This window comes from Staurois parvus, unplaced genomic scaffold, assembly GCF_062004578.1.
Source record: "Staurois parvus isolate SC_StPar_1 unplaced genomic scaffold, SC_StPar_1.0 ptg000221l, whole genome shotgun sequence".
Taxonomy (NCBI): Eukaryota; Metazoa; Chordata; class Amphibia; order Anura; family Ranidae; genus Staurois; species Staurois parvus.
Genome location: NW_028318017.1, coordinates 731,808 through 752,410, shown reverse-complemented (window position 1 = coordinate 752,410; position 20,603 = coordinate 731,808). Strand labels below are relative to the sequence as shown.

Sequence of the window (20,603 nt, the reverse complement as noted above, 5' to 3'; positions counted from 1 at the left end):
GAGTTTTCAGAAGGACACAAGGATATGATGGAGCCACCTAATACCAGGAACCCACCAGAGAGATGTCCCCATCCTCTGTATTCCTGGGATTCCACACAGGAAGGTCACACCATCCCTCATCATTACAAGGTTGGTGGGGCGGAGAGCATGGACTTGTGACAATATATGGATTTTTTATGTGAGCTTATATTTTACAGATGATATTTGTTTTCTCATTCTCTTGGTTTAGGGTGAAGATCCAATAGAAGTAAAAGTTGAGGTGAAAGCAGAAGAAGAAGAGGCGTATGTGAGGGATGATCAGCAGTCTATGGAGGAGGATGGAATAACGGGGACATTTATAGAGGAGGACACTCCTACAGAGATCAGCACAGGTGGGTCATGAACACTAAATCCATTCCTCCACCCATACTGCTCACTGATTGGTCCAGAGTAGGGCGGGGACTGGGTGATATCAGCCTGTAATCCCCTGGTCACTTTCCTGAGCTGTGTTCCCCATCCTGTATTCCTGGATTTCTCTCGGATAATCTTCCTTCTCTGTGCTGCAGACACAATTTATGTATCTAGACTGGATTTATGGAGATTCTGGGGTTCAGCTGGCAGCAAAATGTAGATTTTTACTATAAGCATTGCATAATGTAGGCACCCAGGACATGTGACTGGGGTCTCCTGCCTTGTGCCTGACTCCTCCAGGGGACCTTCTCTGTTATCTGCTGGCTGTGCCGGGTGGAGGGATATGTCTGTAGTGTCTCAGACCCAAGTCACTGAGTGCAGTCTCAGGAGATGGGAGGCAGCGGTGTGGGACCTACATAGTTACATAGTTAGTCTGGCTGAAAAAAGACAGTCCATGTAGTTGTACCATTAAAAATAAAAGTTATAATCTGACACCCACAACTGATCCACCAGAAGGAAAAAACCCAGCAAAGCACGATCCAATCTGCTCCAGCAGGGGAAAAATTCCTTCCTGATCCCCCCGAGAGGCAATCGGATATTCCCTGGATCAACGTTCCCTATAAATGTTATATCCAGTTATATTCTGTGTATCCAAGAAAGAATCCAGGACTTTCCTACAGCAACCCCCCCTTATGTATTATACATGGAGATCATATCCCCCTTATGTATTATACATGGAGATCATATCCCCCCCTTATGTATTATACATGGAGATCATATCCCCCTTATGTATTATACATGGAGATCATATCCCCCCTTATGTATTATACATGGAGATCATATCCCCCTTATGTATTATACATGGAGATCATATCCCCCTTATGTATTATACATGGTGATCATATCCCCCCTTATGTATTATACATGGAGATCATATCCCCCCTTATGTATTATACATGGAGATCATATCCCCCCTTATGTATTATACATGGAGATCATATCCCCCTTATGTATTATACATGGAGATCATATCCCCCCCTTATGTATTATACATGGAGATCATATCCCCCTTATGTATTATACATGGAGATCATATCCCCCTTATGTATTATACATGGAGATCATATCCCCCTTATGTATTATACATGGAGATCATACCCCCCCTTATGTATTATACATGGAGATCATATCCCCCCTTATGTATTATACATGGAGATCATATCTTCCCTTATGTATTATACATGGAGATCATATCCCCCCTTATGTATTATACATGGAGATCATATCCCCCCTTATGTATTATACATGGAGATCATATCCCCCCTTATGTATTATACATGGAGATCATATCCCCCCCTTATGTATTATACATGGAGATCATATCCCCCTTATGTATTATACATGGTGATCATACCCCCCCTTATGTATTATACATGGAGATCATATCCCCCCTTATGTATTATACATGGAGATCATATCCCCCTTATGTATTATACATGGTGATCATATCCCCCCTTATGTATTATACATGGAGATCATATCCCCCATTATGTATTATACATGGTGATCATATCCCCCTTATGTATTATACATGGGGATCATATCCCCCCTTATGTATTATACATGGAGATCATATCCCCCTTATGTATTATACATGGTGATCATATCCCCCCCTTATGTATTATACATGGAGATCATATCCCCCTTATGTATTATACATGGTGATCATATCCCCCTTATGTATTATACATGGTGATCATATCCCCCCTTATGTATTATACATGGAGATCATATCCCCCATTATGTATTATACATGGTGATCATATCCCCCTTATGTATTATACATGGAGATCATATCCCCCCTTATGTATTATACATGGAGATCATATCCCCCTTATGTATTATACATGGTGATCATATCCCCCCCTTATGTATTATACATGGAGATCATATCCCCCTTATGTATTATACATGGTGATCATATCCCCCTTATGTATTATACATGGGGATCATATCCCCCCTTATGTATTATACATGGAGATCATATCCCCCCTTATGTATTATACATGGTGATCATACCCCCCCTTATGTATTATACATGGAGATCATATCCCCCTTATGTATTATACATGGTGATCATATACCCCCTTATGTATTATACATGGAGATCATATCCCCCTTATGTATTATACATGGAGATCGTATCCCCCTTATGTAATATACATGGAGATCGTATCCCCCTTATGTATTATACATGGAGATCATACCCCCCCTTATGTATTATACATGGAGATCATATCCCCCTTATGTATTATACATGGAGATCATATCCCCCTTATGTATTATACATGGTGATCATACCCCCCCTTATGTATTTATGTATTATACATGGTGATCATATCCCCCCTTATGTATTATACATGGAGATCATATCCCCCCTTATGTATTATACATGGAGATCATATCCCCCCCTTATGTATTATACATGGAGATCATATCCCCCCTTATGTATTATACATGGAGATCATATCCCCCCCTTATGTATTATACATGGTGATCATACCCCCCTTATGTATTATACATGGAGATCATATCCCCCTTATGTATTATACATGGTGATCATATCCCCCTTATGTATTATACATGGAGATCATATCCCCCCCTTATGTATTATACATGGAGATCATATCCCCCCTTATGTATTATACATGGAGATCATATCCCCCCCTTATGTATTATACATGGAGATCATATCCCCCCTTATGTATTATACATGGAGATCATATCCCCCTTATGTATTATACATGAAGATCATATCCCCCTTATGTATTATACATGGAGATCATATCCCCCTTATGTATTATACATGGAGATCATATCCCCCTGTCCTGCCTTCTCTGCAGTTATGAAAGGGTTACAGAGGATTACAGGCAGTATAACCTTTGATGTCCACACAGTAAAGAGTCGATGATTGATAACCGATGATCTTTTACTGATAACATGTGATCATAGTACATGAAATGTGAATAAATGTAAATGCGCGGTAAAACTGGAATACTAACAGAATAAACAGACATGAGTACATATCTAACTACCTAGCAATATGCATAACATTCCTCAGTATATAGGAGGGGTACTTACAGACTTTGGGGGTCTAATCAAGCCCATATATGAAGAGAGAACAGCATCCCACATCTACTTGCATAGTAGAATTTCTTCAGTCTGAAGAGATGAGGTCACTTCCTCCCAAGTTAGCAAACAGGACGTCCCTAGCCTTAAAGGGGACAGACACTGCTGAATGCTAAAGAATACCTTGTGTAATACAAGGCAGCACACTCCCCACCTGGCATAATAATGATATACCACTATTAAACTCTTGGAAGGAGTAAAACGACTTCCGTGATGGGTCTAAGGTACACCTTAGGGGTGCCCCGTTTTACTACTCTGACCTCTACTTTCCTGACTCTGCTATCACTACTAGCATCAGTCCCCACAATGAGTCCAATTGGCCACTCGTTCCTGTGGGCCTGAGAGTCTTTTAGTAGAACAACATCTCCAACTTGTAAGTTGGGCTTGTCGGCTTGCCATTTGTTGCGTGGTTGGAGGGTCGTCAGGTACTCCTGCCTCCATCTCTTCCAGAAGATATCACATCTGATAATGGTGACATTGGCTCGCTCAAGATAGTCATTGTTACCCTGGTCAAAACTGGCTGTTTTGCTGAAGGATCTGGCCAAGCAGATGAGTTTCCCTATGGCACGGATGAGTGACTTCCAGCTGGAAAACCTTTCGAACCTACATGAGCCAAGACCTTCTCTGGTGGTTAGAGTCTTGTAAACTGCAACTAGAGGTCTTACCTCTTTGTCTTGGTCTGGTTCTACAAGCTGAAAAGTTCCTTTCTGATCAGTCTCTTCAGTTTCTGGTCCAGTCAAGAAGGATGGACCTGTGAACCAGTTAGTCTGTTTGAGGACAGCAGCTGGTACCAGTCTAGTCCCATGGTCAGCAGGGTTCTTGTCTGTACTGATGTGATGCCACTGTTCTGGACTTGTACACTTTCTGATACGTGTTACTCTGTTTGACACGTATGTGTAGAATCTTCTTGAAGCGTTGTGGATATAACCTAAAACAATCTTGCTGTCTGTGTAGAAGTTCACTGCATGGATCTCGATGTCCAGTTCTGCAATGAGTAAGTCTGCTATCTCTACAGCTAGGACAGCAGCACAAAGTTCTAAGCATGGGACCGTGTGAGCAGGTCTTGGAGCCAGTTTGGACTTTCCCAAGATGAATCCTGCATGGCTTTGTCCCTGAGTGTCTATGACTCTAAGGTAGGCTACAGCTGCTATAGCCACGGTGGATGCATCTGAAAACACGTGTATCTCTCTTCGTTTTGTAACAGACAAAGAAACAGAGACGTATGGTCTTTGGATGCTAAATCGCTCAAGCTCCAGCAAAGAGTCTTTCCACAACTTCCACTGTATTTCTTTCTTTTCAGGTAGAGGTGTGTCCCAATCACTTTGTTCTAGCTCAGTTGTAATCTCCCTCAAAAGAGCTTTGTTTTGCATGGTGATGGGTGCTACGAACCCCAAGGGATCGTAAAGACTGTTGACCGTAGACAAGACACCTCGCTTTGTGAAAGGCTTCTCTTCCCTGGATACTCGGAAGGTGAAGCTGTCAGTTTTCAAGTCCCAACTAAGCCCTAAGCTTCTTTGAAGGGGTGGTGAATCTGTACCTAGATCTAGGTCTTTGAGGTCTTTTGCACGGTCTTCTGCTGGGAATGCTTCCATGACTTTGCTGTTGTTGGAAGCCACTTTGTGTAGTCTTATGTTAGAGTCTGCTAGCAAGTCTCTAGTGCTTTTCAAAATGTCAATGGCTTCTCCACTACTGGAGAAGGAAGCAAGTCCATCATCTACATAAAAGTTTTTCATAACAAATTGTTTGGCTTCAGGGTTGTGTCTGTCACCTTGCTGCGCTGCTCGTCTCAAGTTGTAGATAGCGACAGCTGGTGAGGGACTGTTCCCAAACACATGTACTTTCATCCTATACTCTATGATACCTTTGTTGAGGTCGTTGTCTTCATACCATAGGAACCTCAGGTAGTCTCTGTGGTCTTCACGGACAAGGAAGCAGTAGAACATCTGCTGTACATCTGCTGTTACTGCAACAAGTTCTCTTCGGAATCTGATAAGGACTGCAAGAAGTGTGTTGTTCAGGTCTGGTCCGCTGAGAAGTACATCATTAAGGGAAATACCTTCATGCTTTGCACTGAAATCAAATACTACACGTATCTGACCTGGTTTTTGAGGATGGTACACTCCGAATATTGGCAAGTACCAGCGTTCTTGTTTTTCATGCAGTGCTGGTGCTTTTTCAGCTTGATCTTTGTCAAAGATTTTCCGCATGAATTCTTGGAAGTGTTCTTTCATGTCTGGCTTTCTTTCAAGAGTGCGCTGCAATAGCGCAAGGCGTTTCTCTGCTTGCACTGTGTTGTTGGGAAGACGATGCCGTGGTGTACGGAATGGTAGTGGGGCTACCCAACTGCCTGCTTTGTCTTTGAAGACTTCTCTGTCCATGATCTCAAGGAAGAGGTTATCTTCAACAGATGGTGCTAGTTTGTCATCATCTTGAGTTTTCTCAAACACTTTGTTGCCTAGCTGATCTGAATCTTCAGCTGAGCCTGTATCTTCCAGGAACCTCTGGATGTTCTGGGGATGTGTTGGGTTAGATAGTTTCTCTTTAATCTCCATGCTGTTGTTACATGGGCAAAGACATGATGTGCGACCGTTCTGCAGCAGATTTGTTCTGTAGACATTCACCTTTGTGGGTTTGTGAAGTCCGTCCAGACATACATTTCCAACGATAACCCATCCAAGATCAAGACGTTGAGCAAATGGTGCATTGTGTGGCCCATTGTATTGTTCTCTGACCTTGTGCACTCTCAGTATGTCTCTTCCTAGTAGAAGGACCATTGCAGCATCTGGGTTGAGTGTTGGGATCTTGTCTGCTATTCGCACGAGATGAGGGTAGTGACGTGCCACTTCAGGTGTGGGAATCTCTGACCTGTCATCTGGTATCATGTCACATTCTATGAGGGTAGGAAGAGTCAGCTGCGTCTTTCCATCTAATGACTCGATGGTGTAGTTGTTTGCTCTTCTCCCTGATGTCTCTATAACTCCAGAACATGTCTTCAAGGTGTATGGAGTTGAACTTCCTTTGTCACCGAAGAGGTCGAAGAACTCTGTCTTTGCTAGAGACCTGTTACTTTGTTCGTCTAGGACTGTATACATCTTCACTGCCTTTTCTCTGAGACCGTTGGGATACACTTTGACTAAGCATATCTTGGAGCATGATCTAGAGAGTCCTGGTTCTGTACAGATCTCAGTGCACTTTGAAGTTATCGTTGGTGTTGCACTTTCTTTTTGCTCCCCACTATGATCTTCTTGAGTTGCTGGAACTTCTGATCTCCATGGTGGTGGTCCTGGGTGCAGTGCTGACAGATGTCGGTCATTGTTGCATTCTGTGCACCGTATTTCTCTCTTACAGTCTTTTGCAAGATGTTGCATTGAAGCGCAGCATCTGAAACAAATGTGATTGTCTTTAAGGTAAGCCTTGCGCTCCTCTAATGTCTTACTTCTGAAACTGCGACATTTTCTTAGTGGATGAGGCTTGTTGTGTATTGGGCACTGTTTGGATCCTCAACTTCCTTTCTTGTGTTGTCTTCCTGATTGGCTGCAGCCTCAAGCGGGACTTCTGTCTTCCGCACAGACACTGTTGCTCTGCGTTCTTTGTAGTGTACTGGTGGCTGCTTCTCTGTCCTTGGGGAGCTTGCAACTCTCTTGTTCAGGAAGGTGAAGCTTGGGTCATTGCATGTCTTAGCTTGGTCTACAACGAATTCAGCGAGGAAGACAAACGGTGGAAATGCAACTCGATAGTCTTTCTTGTATCTGGATGCTTGAGAGACCCACCTTTCTTGCAGGTTGAAAGGGAGCTTCTCGATTATGGGCTCTACTCCACGTGCTGTGTCTAAGTATAAGAGACCTGGCAGAGTTCCACTAGTCTTTGCTGCTTCTATCTCTAGGAGTAGGTTTCCGAGCTCTCTCAGCTTCTGATTGCCTTTGTTTGTCATTTTCGGGCAAGTTTCAATTTTCTTTAAAAGTGCTTCTTCAATTACTTCAGGTGACCCATAGCAGTCTTCCATTCTCTGCCAGACCATCGCAAGTCCTGCTGTTGCATCATGGACATGCACTGACCTGATTCTTTTGGCCTGCTCTGAGGACTCTGGTCCTAGGTATTTGGCGAGTAGGTCGAGCTTCTCTCTGTCTGTCAGCTCTAAGTTTTGGGTGCTGCTTAGGAAGGATGACCTCCAGGCCCAGTAGTTTTCAGGACGATCGTCGAACTTCAAGAGACCAGTGCTCACCATCTCACGGCGCATCAGGTATTTTGACACGTCTGTAACCCTTGCTGTGTCAGGTGCGTTTGTTCTGGGTACAAACGCAGGACTATTGGCTGATAGTGACTGATGGGTTCGTTGAGGTATTTGACTAAGTCTATTTTGGTCAGATGGTTGCTCTCCTCTATTGTAGTCTAGATCTGGTCTTGCACGAGGAGAGGTTATATCGCCTTCTACTTGGTTTTTTAGCGTGTTGGCGGTTTGGTATCTGAGCCCGTGATTGGTTGACTTATCACGTGGCGGTTCAGGTTCAGTCTTGTAGTGATGCGTAACATCAAAGCTGTCTGCTCCCAACTGAGTCCTTGATGGTTTCGGTGCGTCACTAGGCTGTTTATCAGGGTACAGGGTTGCTTGTGATTGCACGTACTCACGGGTGCGTTGGAATGTACTGAGAGGTGTTATCGGGGTTTCCAGTACATCGCTCTCTACAAACTGAATATCTGCAGCTCTCGCGAGAACTTCGGCTTCAGCTATGGCTGCTGCAGCTATTTTCTGTTGCTGAAGTATGTGTAAAGAGGCTTGTACTTCTGCCTTTCTCCTAAGCGTTTCTGCTTCTCTCCTTTTCATTTCAGCTTCCCCTTCGGCTTGTCTCTTTTTTATTTCAGCCTGACTCTTCTTTATTTCAGCTTCCCCTTCGGCTTGTCTCTTTTTTATTTCAGCTTCCCCTTCGGCTTGTCTCTTTTTTATTTCAGCCTGACTCTTCTGCTGCTCTTCATCTAGGTAGCCTTGCTCTTTCATAAGCTCTGCTTCCTGTATGGCATAGGAGGCCATGACGCATGCGGCCTCGGCCTTGGCTTGTGCCCTGGCGGCGATAGCGCTGACTGGAGACAAGTTTGTGACACTAGAATGTCTGAAACTTGTATGCTTACTCCTGGCTGCCCCAGCACTGACTGACGATAGGTCTGTGACGTTTGAATGCCTGGAACTTGAACGCTTAGATCTGGCGGTTTCTGCTTTGGATGACGACAGATCCGATTTGTTATAAGTTCTCGGCGTGCTGCATTGTGACCTAGTTTCCAGCGTACTGTGCATATTTTCTTCCTGTTTGCACGAGATTTTAGGAAGGGTTAATTTAGTGATATCTTTCATATCTTTCATGAAGCTGAGTTAGTTTCACTTTGCTATGCCTTAGACTGGCTGTGCTGTGGGGATTTCACACACACGTGCTGCTGTATTAACAGTTAAGAGTCTTTTCTGTGTTGTGGGGCTTGCTGTAGCGTTTTCACACAATGTGCTCTGAAGTAACCGTGTAAGTCTTTTTACTGTCCTGCCTTCTCTGTAGTTATGAAAGGGTTACAGAGGATTACAGGCAGTATAACCTTTGATGTCCACACAGTAAAGAGTCGATGATTGATAACCGATGATCTTTTACTGATAACATGTGATCATAGTACATGAAATGTGAATAAATGTAAATGCGCGGTAAAACTGGAATACAAACAGAATAAACAGACATGAGTACATATCTAACTACCTAGCAATATGCATAACATTCCTCAGTATATAGGAGGGGTACTTACAGACTTTGGGGGTCTAATCAAGCCCATATATGAAGAGAGAACAGCATCCCACATCTACTTGCATAGTAGAATTTCTTCAGTCTGAAGAGATGAGGTCACTTCCTCCCAAGTTAGCAGACAGGACGTCCCTAGCCTTAAAGGGGACAGACACTGCTGAATGCTAAAGAATACCTTATGTAATACAAGGCAGCACACCCCCTTATGTATTATACATGGAGATCATATCCCCCTTATGTATTATACATGGAGATCATATCCCCCCTTATGTATTATACATGGAGATCATATCCCCCCTTATGTATTATACATGGAGATCATATCCCCCCTTATGTATTATACATGGAGATCATATCCCCCCTTATGTATTATACATGGAGATCATATCCCCCTTATGTATTATACATGGAGATCATATCCCCCTTATGTATTATACATGGTGATCATATCCCCCCTTATGTATTATACATGGTGATCATATCCCCCTTATGTATTATACATGGAGATCATATCCCCTCTTATGTATTATACATGGAGATTATATCCCCCCTTATGTATTATACATGGAGATCATATCCCCCTTATGTATTATACATGGAGATCATATCCCCCCTTATGTATTATACATGGTGATCATATCTCCCCTTATGTATTATACATGGAGATCATATCCCCCCTTATGTATTATACATGGAGATCATATCCCCCCTTATGTATTATACATGGTGATCATATCTCCCCTTATGTATTATACATGGAGATCATATCCCCCCTTATGTATTATACATGGAGATCATATCCCCCCTTAATCTCCTCTTCTCAGTGGAGAATACATTCAGTTCCTCTAATCTTTCCTCATAGCTGATCTCCTCCATGCCTCGTATCAGTTTGGTTGCCCTTCTCTGTACTTCCCCAATGTTCTTTTTTTGAATTGGAGCCCAAGACTGAACTGCATATTCCAGATGAGGTGTCACTAATGATTTGTACCGGGGGGGAGGGGGGGGGGGGTGATAGCTCTCTCTCTGGAGTCTATACCTCTCCTAATACAAGAGAGGATTTTGTTCGCTTTAGAAACCGCATCTTGGCATTGCTGCCGTTATTAAGCTTGTGATCTATTAGAACTCCCAGATCCTTCTCCACAACTGACCCCTACCCCTCCAGGTCCTTCTCCACAATTGCCCCCCAGATCCTTCTCTACCATTGACCCTCCCAGATCCTTTTCCACCATTGACCCACCTGATCTTTCTCCACCATTGACCCCCCAGATCCTTCTCTACCATTGACCCCCCAGATCCTTCTCCACCATTGTCTCCGTCAGATCCTTCTCCACCATTGACCCCCCAGATCCTTCTCCACCATTGACTCCCCCAGATCCTTCTCCACCATTGACCCCCCAGATCCTTCTCCCCCATTGACCCCCTCAGATCCTTCTCCACCATTGACCCCTTCAGATCCTTCTCCAACATTGCCCCCCAGATCCTTTTCCACCATTGACCCCCTCAGATCCTTCTCAACCATTGACCCCTTCAGATCCTTCTCCAACATTGACCCCCCAGATCCTTCTTCACCATTGCCCCCCCCCCAGTTGTACCCCTCCTATTATGTATGATGCATACATATTCTTATCCCCCAAGTGCAGAACCTTACATTTATCAACATTAACCCTCATTGGCCCCATAGTCCCCCAATTACACAGAGCATTGAGGTCGGCTTGTAAGTTGGAGACATTCTGTAAGGACTTTTTTCCATGGCACAGCTTGGTGTCATCTGCAAAGACTGAAATCCCTGACACCATATCGTATATATAGATTGCAAAGTAAGGGTCCCAACACTGAGCCTTGGGTTACCCCACTAATACCACTGAACCTTGGGGTACCCAACTAATAACATTGAACCTTGGGGACACCACTGAGAATGAACCTTGGGGTCCCCCACTAATATCACTGAACCTTGGGGTACACCACTAATATTATTATTATACAGTATTTATAAAGTGCCAATAGTTCGCTCAGCGCTGTACATTACAAAGGGGACAGAACATGTGACAGAACAATACCAATACAATGCAAAACATGAGGGGATCGAGGGCCCTGCTCCTTGGAGCTTACAATCTAGGAGGGAGGGGATGGTGGCACAGGAGGAGATAGCTGTGGGGGGGTGGAGTGGTAGGAAGAGTGGAGGAGGTCGGCAAGTTAGCAGGGGGTGGGGTAGGCTTCCCTGAAGAGATGGGTTTTCAGGGTGCGCCTAAAGGAGAGGAGAGTAGGTGATAATCTGATGGGTTGGGGCAGGGAGTTCCAGAGGATGGGTGACACCCTGGAGAAGTCCTGGAGGCGGGCATGGGAGGAGGAGACCAGGGAACTAGAGAGAAGGAGGTCTTGTGAGGAGCGGAGTGCGCGTGTTGGGCGGTACTTGGATATTAGGTCGGTGATGTAGTTCGGGGCAGTATGGTGGACAGCTTTGTACGTCAGTGTTAGGATTTTGAATTTGATCCGTTGCGCAATCAGAAGCCAGTGGAGGGATTGGCAGAGGGGGGTGGAGGACACTGAGTGGAGGCCAGTGGAGGGATTGGCAGAGGGGGGTGGCGGAGATGGAGCGGTTGGAAAAGTGAATGAGTCTGGCAGCCATATTCAGGATGGACTGAAGCGGGGATAGCCAGCGGTGAGGCAGGCCAGTGAGGAGGGAGTTGCAGTAGTCGAGTCGTGATGTGATGAGGGAGTGGATGAGCTGTTTAGTGGTTTCTGGGGTTAGGAACGTGCGTATTTTGGCGATGTTGCGGAGGTGGAGTCTGCACGAGTTTGTTAAAGATTGGACTTGGGGCTGGAAGGATAGGTTGGAGTCCAGAATGACACCAAGTACTCTGGCCTGCGGGGCGGGTTTGATGGTAGCGTTGTTGGATGTGATGGAGAAGTCAATGGGGGGTGGTGTCCGGGCTGGGGGGAAGACAAGAAACTCGGTTTTGGAGAGGTTCCGTTTAAGGAAGTGGAGCGACATCCAGTCTGATATGTCGCTCAGTAGGTGTGTGATTCGGGCGGAGACTGAGGGGGTGAGGTGGGGGGTTGAGAGATAGATTTGTGTGTCGTCGGCATAGAGGTGGTAATTGAAGCCGTGAGAGTGTATGAGTTGGCCAAGGGAGGAGGTGTAGATGGAGAAGAGAAGGGGCCCGAGGACGGAACCTTGAGGGACCCCAACAGAGAGGGGGAGTGAGGGGGAGGTGGTAGCATTATAGGTAACGCTGAAAGAGCGTTGTGACAGGTAGGATGAGAGCCAGGAGAGAGCAGAATCTCTGAGGCTGAGGGAGTGTAGTTTTTTGAGGAGGAGGGGGTGGTCGACTGTGTCGAAGGCCGCAGAGAGGTCAAGGAGTAGGAGCACTGAATAGTGCCCATTAGCTTTGGCGGTTAGCAGGTTGTTGGAGAGTTTGAGTAAGGCGGTTTCAGTGGAGTGTAGGGGATGGAAGCCAGACTGTAGGGGATCGAGGAGGTTGTTGTCGTTGAGGTGAGAGCATAGGCGGGTGTAGACGAGGCGCTCGAGGAGTTTAGATGTAAGTGGGAGCAGGGAGATGGGTCTGAGATTGTTCGGGTCATTGGGGTCCAGGGAGGGCTTTTTAAGTATGGGGGTGATGTGTGCATGTTTCAGAGGGGAGGGCAAAGTGCCGGAGGAGAGGGAGAGATTGAAGATGTGGGTGAGGGAGCGTAGGATGGAGGGGGAGGGAGGTCATAGGAGTTGTGAGGGGATAGGGTCGAGGGGGCAGGTGGTGAGGCGGGCATCAGAGAGGATCTTGGAGACTTCCTTGATGGTAGTAAGGTCAAAGGTGTAAAGTGTTGGGGGGGCTTCAGTATGAGGAATGTAGGGTGGGGTGGAAGTGGAGGTCAGAGCAGTGGTGGGGCCGTGGGAGAGGGGTGATGAGGGGGTTGCTGAGTGAGGGGGAATGGGGTTGGAGGGAGTTTGAGCAGTGATGAAGTCCCTGCGGGTTATGTCGAGGGGGAGGGGGGATGAGGGGGTAGCTGTGTGAGAGGGGACGGGTTGAGAGGGCGTGTGAGTTGCGGCGATGTCTTTGCGAATTGTGTCATAATAACACTGAACCTTGGGGTCCCCCACTAATAACACTGAGCCTTGGGGTCCCCCACTAATTACACTGAACCTTGGGATACACCACTGATAACACTGAACCTTGGGGTCCCCCACTAATAACACTGAACCTTGGGGTACACCACTGACACCCCTAGACCATTCAGAGTATGAATCATTAACCACTACTCTCTGAATACAATCTTTTAGCCAGTTTTCTATCCATTTACATTCAGATTTTTCCAGCCCATAGACTTTACCTTACACATTAGCCGTGTGTGGGGAACTGTGTCCAAGTATACCACGTCCACCGCCACCCCTCTGTCCAAGTATACCACGTCCACTGCCACCCCTCTGTCCAAGTATACCACGTCCACAGCTACCCCTCTGTCCAAGTATACCACGTCCACCTCCACCCCTCTGTCCAAGTATACCACGTCCACCACCACCCCTCTGTCCAAGTATTCCACATCCCCACCACTCCTCTGTCCAAGTATACCACGTCCACCGCCACCCCTCTGTCCAAGTATACCACGTCCCCCGCCACCCCTCTGTCCAAGTATACCACGTCCACCGCCACCCCTCTGTCCAAGTATACCACGTCCACCGCCACCCTTCTGTCCAAGTACATCACGTCCACCGCCACCCCTCTGTCCAAGTATACCACATACACAATCACCCCTCTGTCCAAGTATCCTACGTCCACCGCCATCCCTCTGTTCAAGTATACCACAGCCATCCCTCTTTCCAAGTATATCACGTCCACCGCCATCCCTCTGTCCACGTATACCACGTCCACCACCACCTCTCTGTCCAAGTATACCACGTCCACCGCCACCCCTCTGTCCAAGTATACCACGTCCACCACCACCCTTCTGTCCAGGTATACCACGTCCACCGCCACCCCTCTGTCCAGGTATACCACGTCCACCGCCACCCCTTTGTCCAGTTATACCACGTCCACCACCACCTCTCTGTCCAAGTATACCACGTCCACCGCCACCCCTCTGTCCAAGTATACCACGTCCACCACCACCCTTCTGTCCAGGTATACCACGTCCACCGCCACCCCTCTGTCCAGGTATACCACGTCCACCGCCACCCCTTTGTCCAGTTATACCAAGTCCACTGCCACCCCTCTGTCCAAGTATACCACATCCAGGTTTGGGGAAACCAATCAGCTCCTGTCTAGTAATCCTCTTTGTCTTTGTATTTTAGTCCATGGCCGGGAGATGAGGAAAACCTCCGAGGATTGTCTCACTTTGTCTCCAGACTGGAAAGTAGAAGATGAGGACATCACACAGTATAGTCCAGGAGAAAACCCGGCTCCCTCCAATGTCCATCCGGCACCACCCAGTGTAGATGGACCATCAGATTCCTCGTATCCTGAGGAACCTCAGACTGTGCGGGACCGGGCTGGCCTTCCAACAGGGAAGAGGCTCTCCTGTCCTGTGTGCGGGAAGGGTTTCCATTCTACATACCATCTTAATGTGCATAAAAGATCTCACACGGGGGAGAAGCCGTATTCCTGTCCTGAGTGTGGGAAATGTTTTTCAAATAAGTCCAGTCTTTGTCGTCATCAGAAATCTCACAAGGGGGAGAAGCCGTATTCCTGTCCTGAGTGTGGGAAATGTTTTTCAGATAAGTCCAGTCTTCACATACATCAGAGATCTCACACGGGGGAGAAGCCACATTCCTGTTCTGAGTGCGGGAAATGTTTTTCAGAGAAGTCCTATCTTTCCAAGCATCAGAGATCTCACACAGGGGAAAAACCGTATTCCTGTCCTCAGTGTGGGAAATGTTTTTCAGATAAGTCCAGTGTGTACAAACATCAGAGATCTCACACAGGGGAGAAGCCATATTTCTGTTCTGAGTGCGGGAAGTGTTTTTCAAATAAGTCCAATCTTTATTATCATGAGAAATTGCACACAGGAGAGAAACCATATTCCTGTCCTGAGTGTTGTAAATGTTTTGTAGAAAAATCAAAACTTGTCAGACATCAGAAGTCTCATGTGGTTGAAAAGACATATTCCTGTCCTGAGTGTGGGAAATGTTTTATGGCGAAGTCCAGTCTTTCCAGACATCAGAGATCTCACATGCGGGAGAAGCCACTTTCCTGTCCTGAGTGAGGGAAATGTTCCTCACTGAAGTCCTGTCTTCCTGTACATCAGGGATCCCACACAACCTTGGAGGTGTATTAGTGCCCTGAGTGCGGGAAATGTCTTCTAGATGAATGTTGCTGGACATCCCAGCTCTCATGTGGGGAAGAAGCACACCCTGATATACACCTCAGATATACTCCATGGCTGATCTTCATCATGTAAGAAACAGTTCATAAGGAGATCGGAGGTCCCCAAAGACATGGATGAAGTGTGGGACCGGGTTGGTCATTGATGACAGGAGAAGAATAAAAATGGAGTCCTGCCCTGTGATTGGCTGAGTACATTTTGTGGTGGGAGATTTCACAAACACTTGGAGGTCTATTTAAAAAAAAACATCATCTGAAGGAATGTGAGGAGCCTTCACCCAGCTGTGACAAGTTTTGGTCATGTTCTTATTTCATATGATCATTGGCTCCATCTAGTGGCCATAATGTCATTTTCATTTAACCCCCTCAGTACTGGGTACTTTCCCCCCTTCCAGCCCTGGACAATTCTCAGCTTTCAGAGCTCTCACACTTCCAATGACAATTACTCTGGAATGTAACACTGTACTATATGACATTTGTATCATTTTTTCACACAAATTGCACTTTCTTTTGGTGGGATTTATTCATCTCTGGGATTTTGTTTTATGCTATAAATGAAAAAAACTAAACATAAAAATAAAACTAAAAAAAGTTTTCTTATTTTCTGTTATAAAATTTTACAAACGAGTAACTGCTTCATTTCTTTGTCTTGGAATTCCTTTTTCTGGTTTTCACAGCCCTGTACTCTCCTTCTTCCTAACCTCAGAGCAGACCTTTGGATTGTCCTCCTCCTCCTCTCCATCCTAACCTCAGAGCAGACCTTTGGATTGTCCTCCTCCTCCTCTCCTTCCTAACCTCAGAGCATACCTATGGATTGTCCTCCTCCTCTCCTTCCTAATTTCAGAGCAGACCTTTGGATTGTCCTCCTCCTCTCCTTCCTAATCTCAGAGGAGACCTTTGGATAGTCCTCCTCCTCTCCTTCCTAATCTCAGAGCAGACCTTTGTATTGTCCTCCTCCTCTCCTTCCTAACCTCAGAGCAGACCTTTGGATTGTCCTCCTCCTCTCCTTCCTAATTTCAGAGCAGACCTTTGGATTGTCCTCCTCCTCCTCTTCTTCCTAATCTCAGAGCAGACCTTTGGATTGTCCTCCTCTCCTTCCTAACCTCAGAGCAGACCTTTGGATTGTCTTCCTTTCCTTCCTAATCTCAGAGCAGACCTTTGTATTGTCCTCCTCCTGCTCTCCTTCCTAACCTCAGAGCAGACCTTTGGATTGTCATCCTCCTCCTCTCCTTCCTAACCTCAGAGCAGACCTTTGGATTGTCCTCTTCCTCTCCTTCCTAACCTCAGAGCAGAGCTTTGGATTGTCCTCCTCTCCTTCCTAACCTCAGAGCAGACCTTTGGATTGTCCTCCTCCTCCTCTCCTTCCTAAGCTCAGAGCAGACCTTTGGATTGTCCTCCTCCTCCTCTCCTTCTTCCTAGCCTCAGAGCAGACCTTTGGATTGTCCTCCTCCTCTCCTTCCTAACCTCAGAGCAGACCTTTGGATTGTCCTCCTCTTGCTTTCCTTCCTAACCTCAGAGCAGACCTTTGGACTGTCCTCCTCCTCCTCCTCTCCTTCCTAACCTCGGAGCAGACCTTTGGATTGTCCTCCTCCTCTCCTCTTCCTAGCCTCAGAGCAGACCTTTGGCTTGTCCTCCTCCTCTCCTTCTTCCTAACCTCAGAGCAGACCATTGGATTGTCCTCCTCTTGCTTTCCTTCCTAACCTCAGAGCAGACCTTTGGACTGTCCTCCTCCTCCTCTCCTTCCTAACCTCGGAGCAGACCTTTGGATTGTCCTCCTCTCCTTCCTAACCTCAGAGCAGACCTTTGGATTGTCCTCCTCCTCCTCTCCTTCCAAACCTCAGAGCAGACCTTCGGATTGTCCTTCTCCTCCTCTCCTTTCTAACCTCAGAGCAGACCTTTGGATTCTCCTCTTCCTCCTCTTCTTCATATCCCAGACTCCTGATATGTAGGATAAGTCTCTGAGCCGTGGAGGGACTCTCCCAGTAACTTGCTCCTTCCTAGCCGAGATCTTTAAACCTTTCAATGAGCCTCTTTTATCATCACTGTAAGCTCAGAGTCCAGCATGCAACATTCCCACCTTTGGATTCCCCATTGTGAGACCTCAGCTTTACTCCTACCCCCAGCCCTAGACGTGGTCCTGGCAGAATGTACTTCTCCACTACAGGACTCCCAAGTCTGACCACCTAGTCTCCACGGCTTTCATACCAAGAAGGGATTGAGAAGGCCACCTTCATGTCTAGCTGTCTGACTTGGCTATACTGACTTGGCTTCATTGACCAATCAGCTGGGAGCCCACAGTGTAGACATCCGCACTGATCTCCCTTACTTTTTCAGCCTGTTCTGGTCTCCATTTGTGGAGGTCTACAATCAGTCCTAGCAACACACACAGCTGATGTCTTCTGCCCACATTGTCACACATCCAGATCTCCACATCCTTATGGTCATGTATGTTCCTACTCATTACTCAGGAATACCGGATGTCCCCGCCAAGTACTGGACAGATCCTACTCTCCATGATTCCCCTTTGATTACAGCTGGGGTGTTTTGTTGTGTTTCTCCCAATTCCTTTTTTCCATTTGTCTGGCCTTCTTACAATGGATCAGAGTTTATCTTGGCCCCTCTGCTTTACCTCCAACATCCACCACTTAATAGGCTAGATAGTGGGGACAATGTCGTCATACACTCTGTAACCCTTAGTTCTTTTTTTTCTTCTTCACATAGCTCTACCTCTCCCTTTTCCTTACTTCCTTACCATCTTCCTGCTGATAAATCCTCTCCCTCCCCCTTCCCCCTGCTATCCTCTTTCTCCAAACTAAAGTCTGGTCTTCTGCTCTGATTGGTGAGAATGCACATAACACGTCTTATTGCAGCAGCTCACAGTTTCATGTTAATGATTATTCTCTGAATAGATACTTCAAAGGTTTTGTGTCTATCCCGAGGTCACTCAGTTATCTTTTCCTTCTCTCATTAACATATTTACGTACCATTGCAGAGCTCGATATCGGTTGTCCAGCTCTATCTCCTGCTGGACCAGCCTGTCCAACTCAGTCACCCATTGCTCCTGGGGTTGCTGTCCCAGGAATGGCATCCGTAACTTCCAATGGTCCCTGGTACATTCCCCTGGGGTTGGTTAGCACTTGTCCTTGTACCTACCAGCAACTTGGAGGGCTCCACTTCAAAGCACCTCCCAAATCTGCCTGAGCTCCAGGTACTCATCTGCAGACACAGTCCTGGGGTATGTTGCAAGAATGATCTGCAGCAGCCCTGAGAACTCTGATGCCAGGTCCATATCTCCACTGGGGTGACCGACGTCTACTTTCCTGATCTTGAATCCTGGTGGTGGTTTGGACATGTTCCCAGCCAAGAAGCACAATCCCACCTCTTGCCACCAATGTAACGGAACCAACACCAGACAGCACTTGGGTACTTCCATTAGAATACCACTTCTCTGTGTGAACACCGACAACAGACACCATAGCAGACCATACAAGACTGGACAAAACCAGTCTTGAAGTAAACCAGGAGGTAGACTAGTTTATTTGAACATAGATACAATATATATACACTCAGGGGACAATCCCCCCTCCCTGTATAATGACACAGGGCAGGGCAATCTACATTTAGTAACAAGAGATACACCAGCACACAGTCCCACCAGGAGGGAGGGCTGCTGGAGATACCCCCCACCAAGCCAATACACATAAACACATACATCCCATAATAGTTTACTCCCAAGCCTGACAAATAACAGAACAATGGGATGCAGCCCCATAACACCAAACAATCCACAACCCCCACCCCACCTATACATGTCTACACAATATTAGGACAGATCACCCTGTACCCCTAACAGGCACAGTGTGACTTACACATAATATGGAGAGCTGAGACAGGGGTCTCCTCACCTCTCCAAAGTGAGCTGTGTTCCATGGGCCCCCCACACAAAGTGACTCCCATCACACCATTGTTTCTCATTTTTAGGGACTCTTTAATGACTGGCATAGTACCACTGGATTGGCATAAAGCCAATGTGGGGCCAATATTTAAAAAGGGATCAAAATCTTTCCCAAGTAATTATAAATCTGTTAGTGTAACTTCTATAGTTGGGAAGATACTGGAGAGTTTCATAAAAGACCACAGAGAGGAGTTCTTGCTGGAAACAAATATTGTAAAAAACACAAATCTGATTTCTTTTTATGAGGAGGTGAGCAAAACCTTGGACAGAGGGGTGGTGGTGGACTTGGTATACTTGGACAGAGGGGTGGTGGTGGACTTGGTATACTTGGACAGAGGGGTGGCTGTGGATGTGGTATACTTGGACAGAGGGGTGGGTGTGGATGTGGTATACTTGGACAGAGGGGTGGGTGTGGATGTGGTATACTTGGACAGAGGGGTGGCGGTGGACGTGGTATACTTGGACAGAGGGGTGGTGGTGAACCTGGTATACTTGGACAGAGGGGTGGCTGTGGATATGGTATACTTGGACAGAGGGATGGTGGTGGACCTGGTATACTTGGACAGAGGGGTGGCTGTGGACGTGGTATACTTGGACAGAGGGGTGGCTGTGGATGTGGTATATTGGATAAAGGGGTGGTGGTGGACGTGGTATACTTGGACAGAGGGGTGGTGGTGGATGTGGTATACTTGGACAGAGGGATGGCTGTGGATGTGGTATACTTGGACAGAGGGGTGGCTGTGGAGTGGCATACTTGGACAGAGGGTTGGTGGTGGACCTGGTATACTTGGACAGAGGGCTGGCTGTGGATGTGGTATACTTGGACAGAGGGGTGGCAGTAGACGTGGTATACTTGGACAGAGGGGTGGGTGTGGTATACTTGGACAGAGGGGTGGTGGTGGACATGGTATACTTTGACAGAGGGTGGGTGTGGATGTGGTATACTTGGACAGAGGGGTGGCGGTAGACGTGGTATACTTGGAC

The 20,603-nt window shown here is 46.5% G+C and overlaps 2 protein-coding genes across 2 annotated transcripts in view; one reads left to right on the top strand and one right to left on the bottom strand.

Annotated features, from left to right (window-relative positions):
* LOC149460716 (uncharacterized) overlaps positions 1-20,603 on the bottom strand; it is a 242,625-nt gene that overhangs the window by 62,747 nt on the left and 159,275 nt on the right. The gene's annotated exons all lie outside the window — the stretch shown is intronic.
* Positions 1-20,603, top strand: part of LOC149460721 (uncharacterized) — a 113,511-nt gene that overhangs the window by 21,638 nt on the left and 71,270 nt on the right. Inside the window, exons 3-4 of the mRNA XM_089679195.1 lie at positions 230-259; positions 14,592-15,542. Coding sequence (XP_089535321.1) covers positions 230-259; positions 14,592-15,542 — 981 coding nt within the window. The remainder of the gene's footprint in view (positions 1-229; positions 260-14,591; positions 15,543-20,603) is intronic.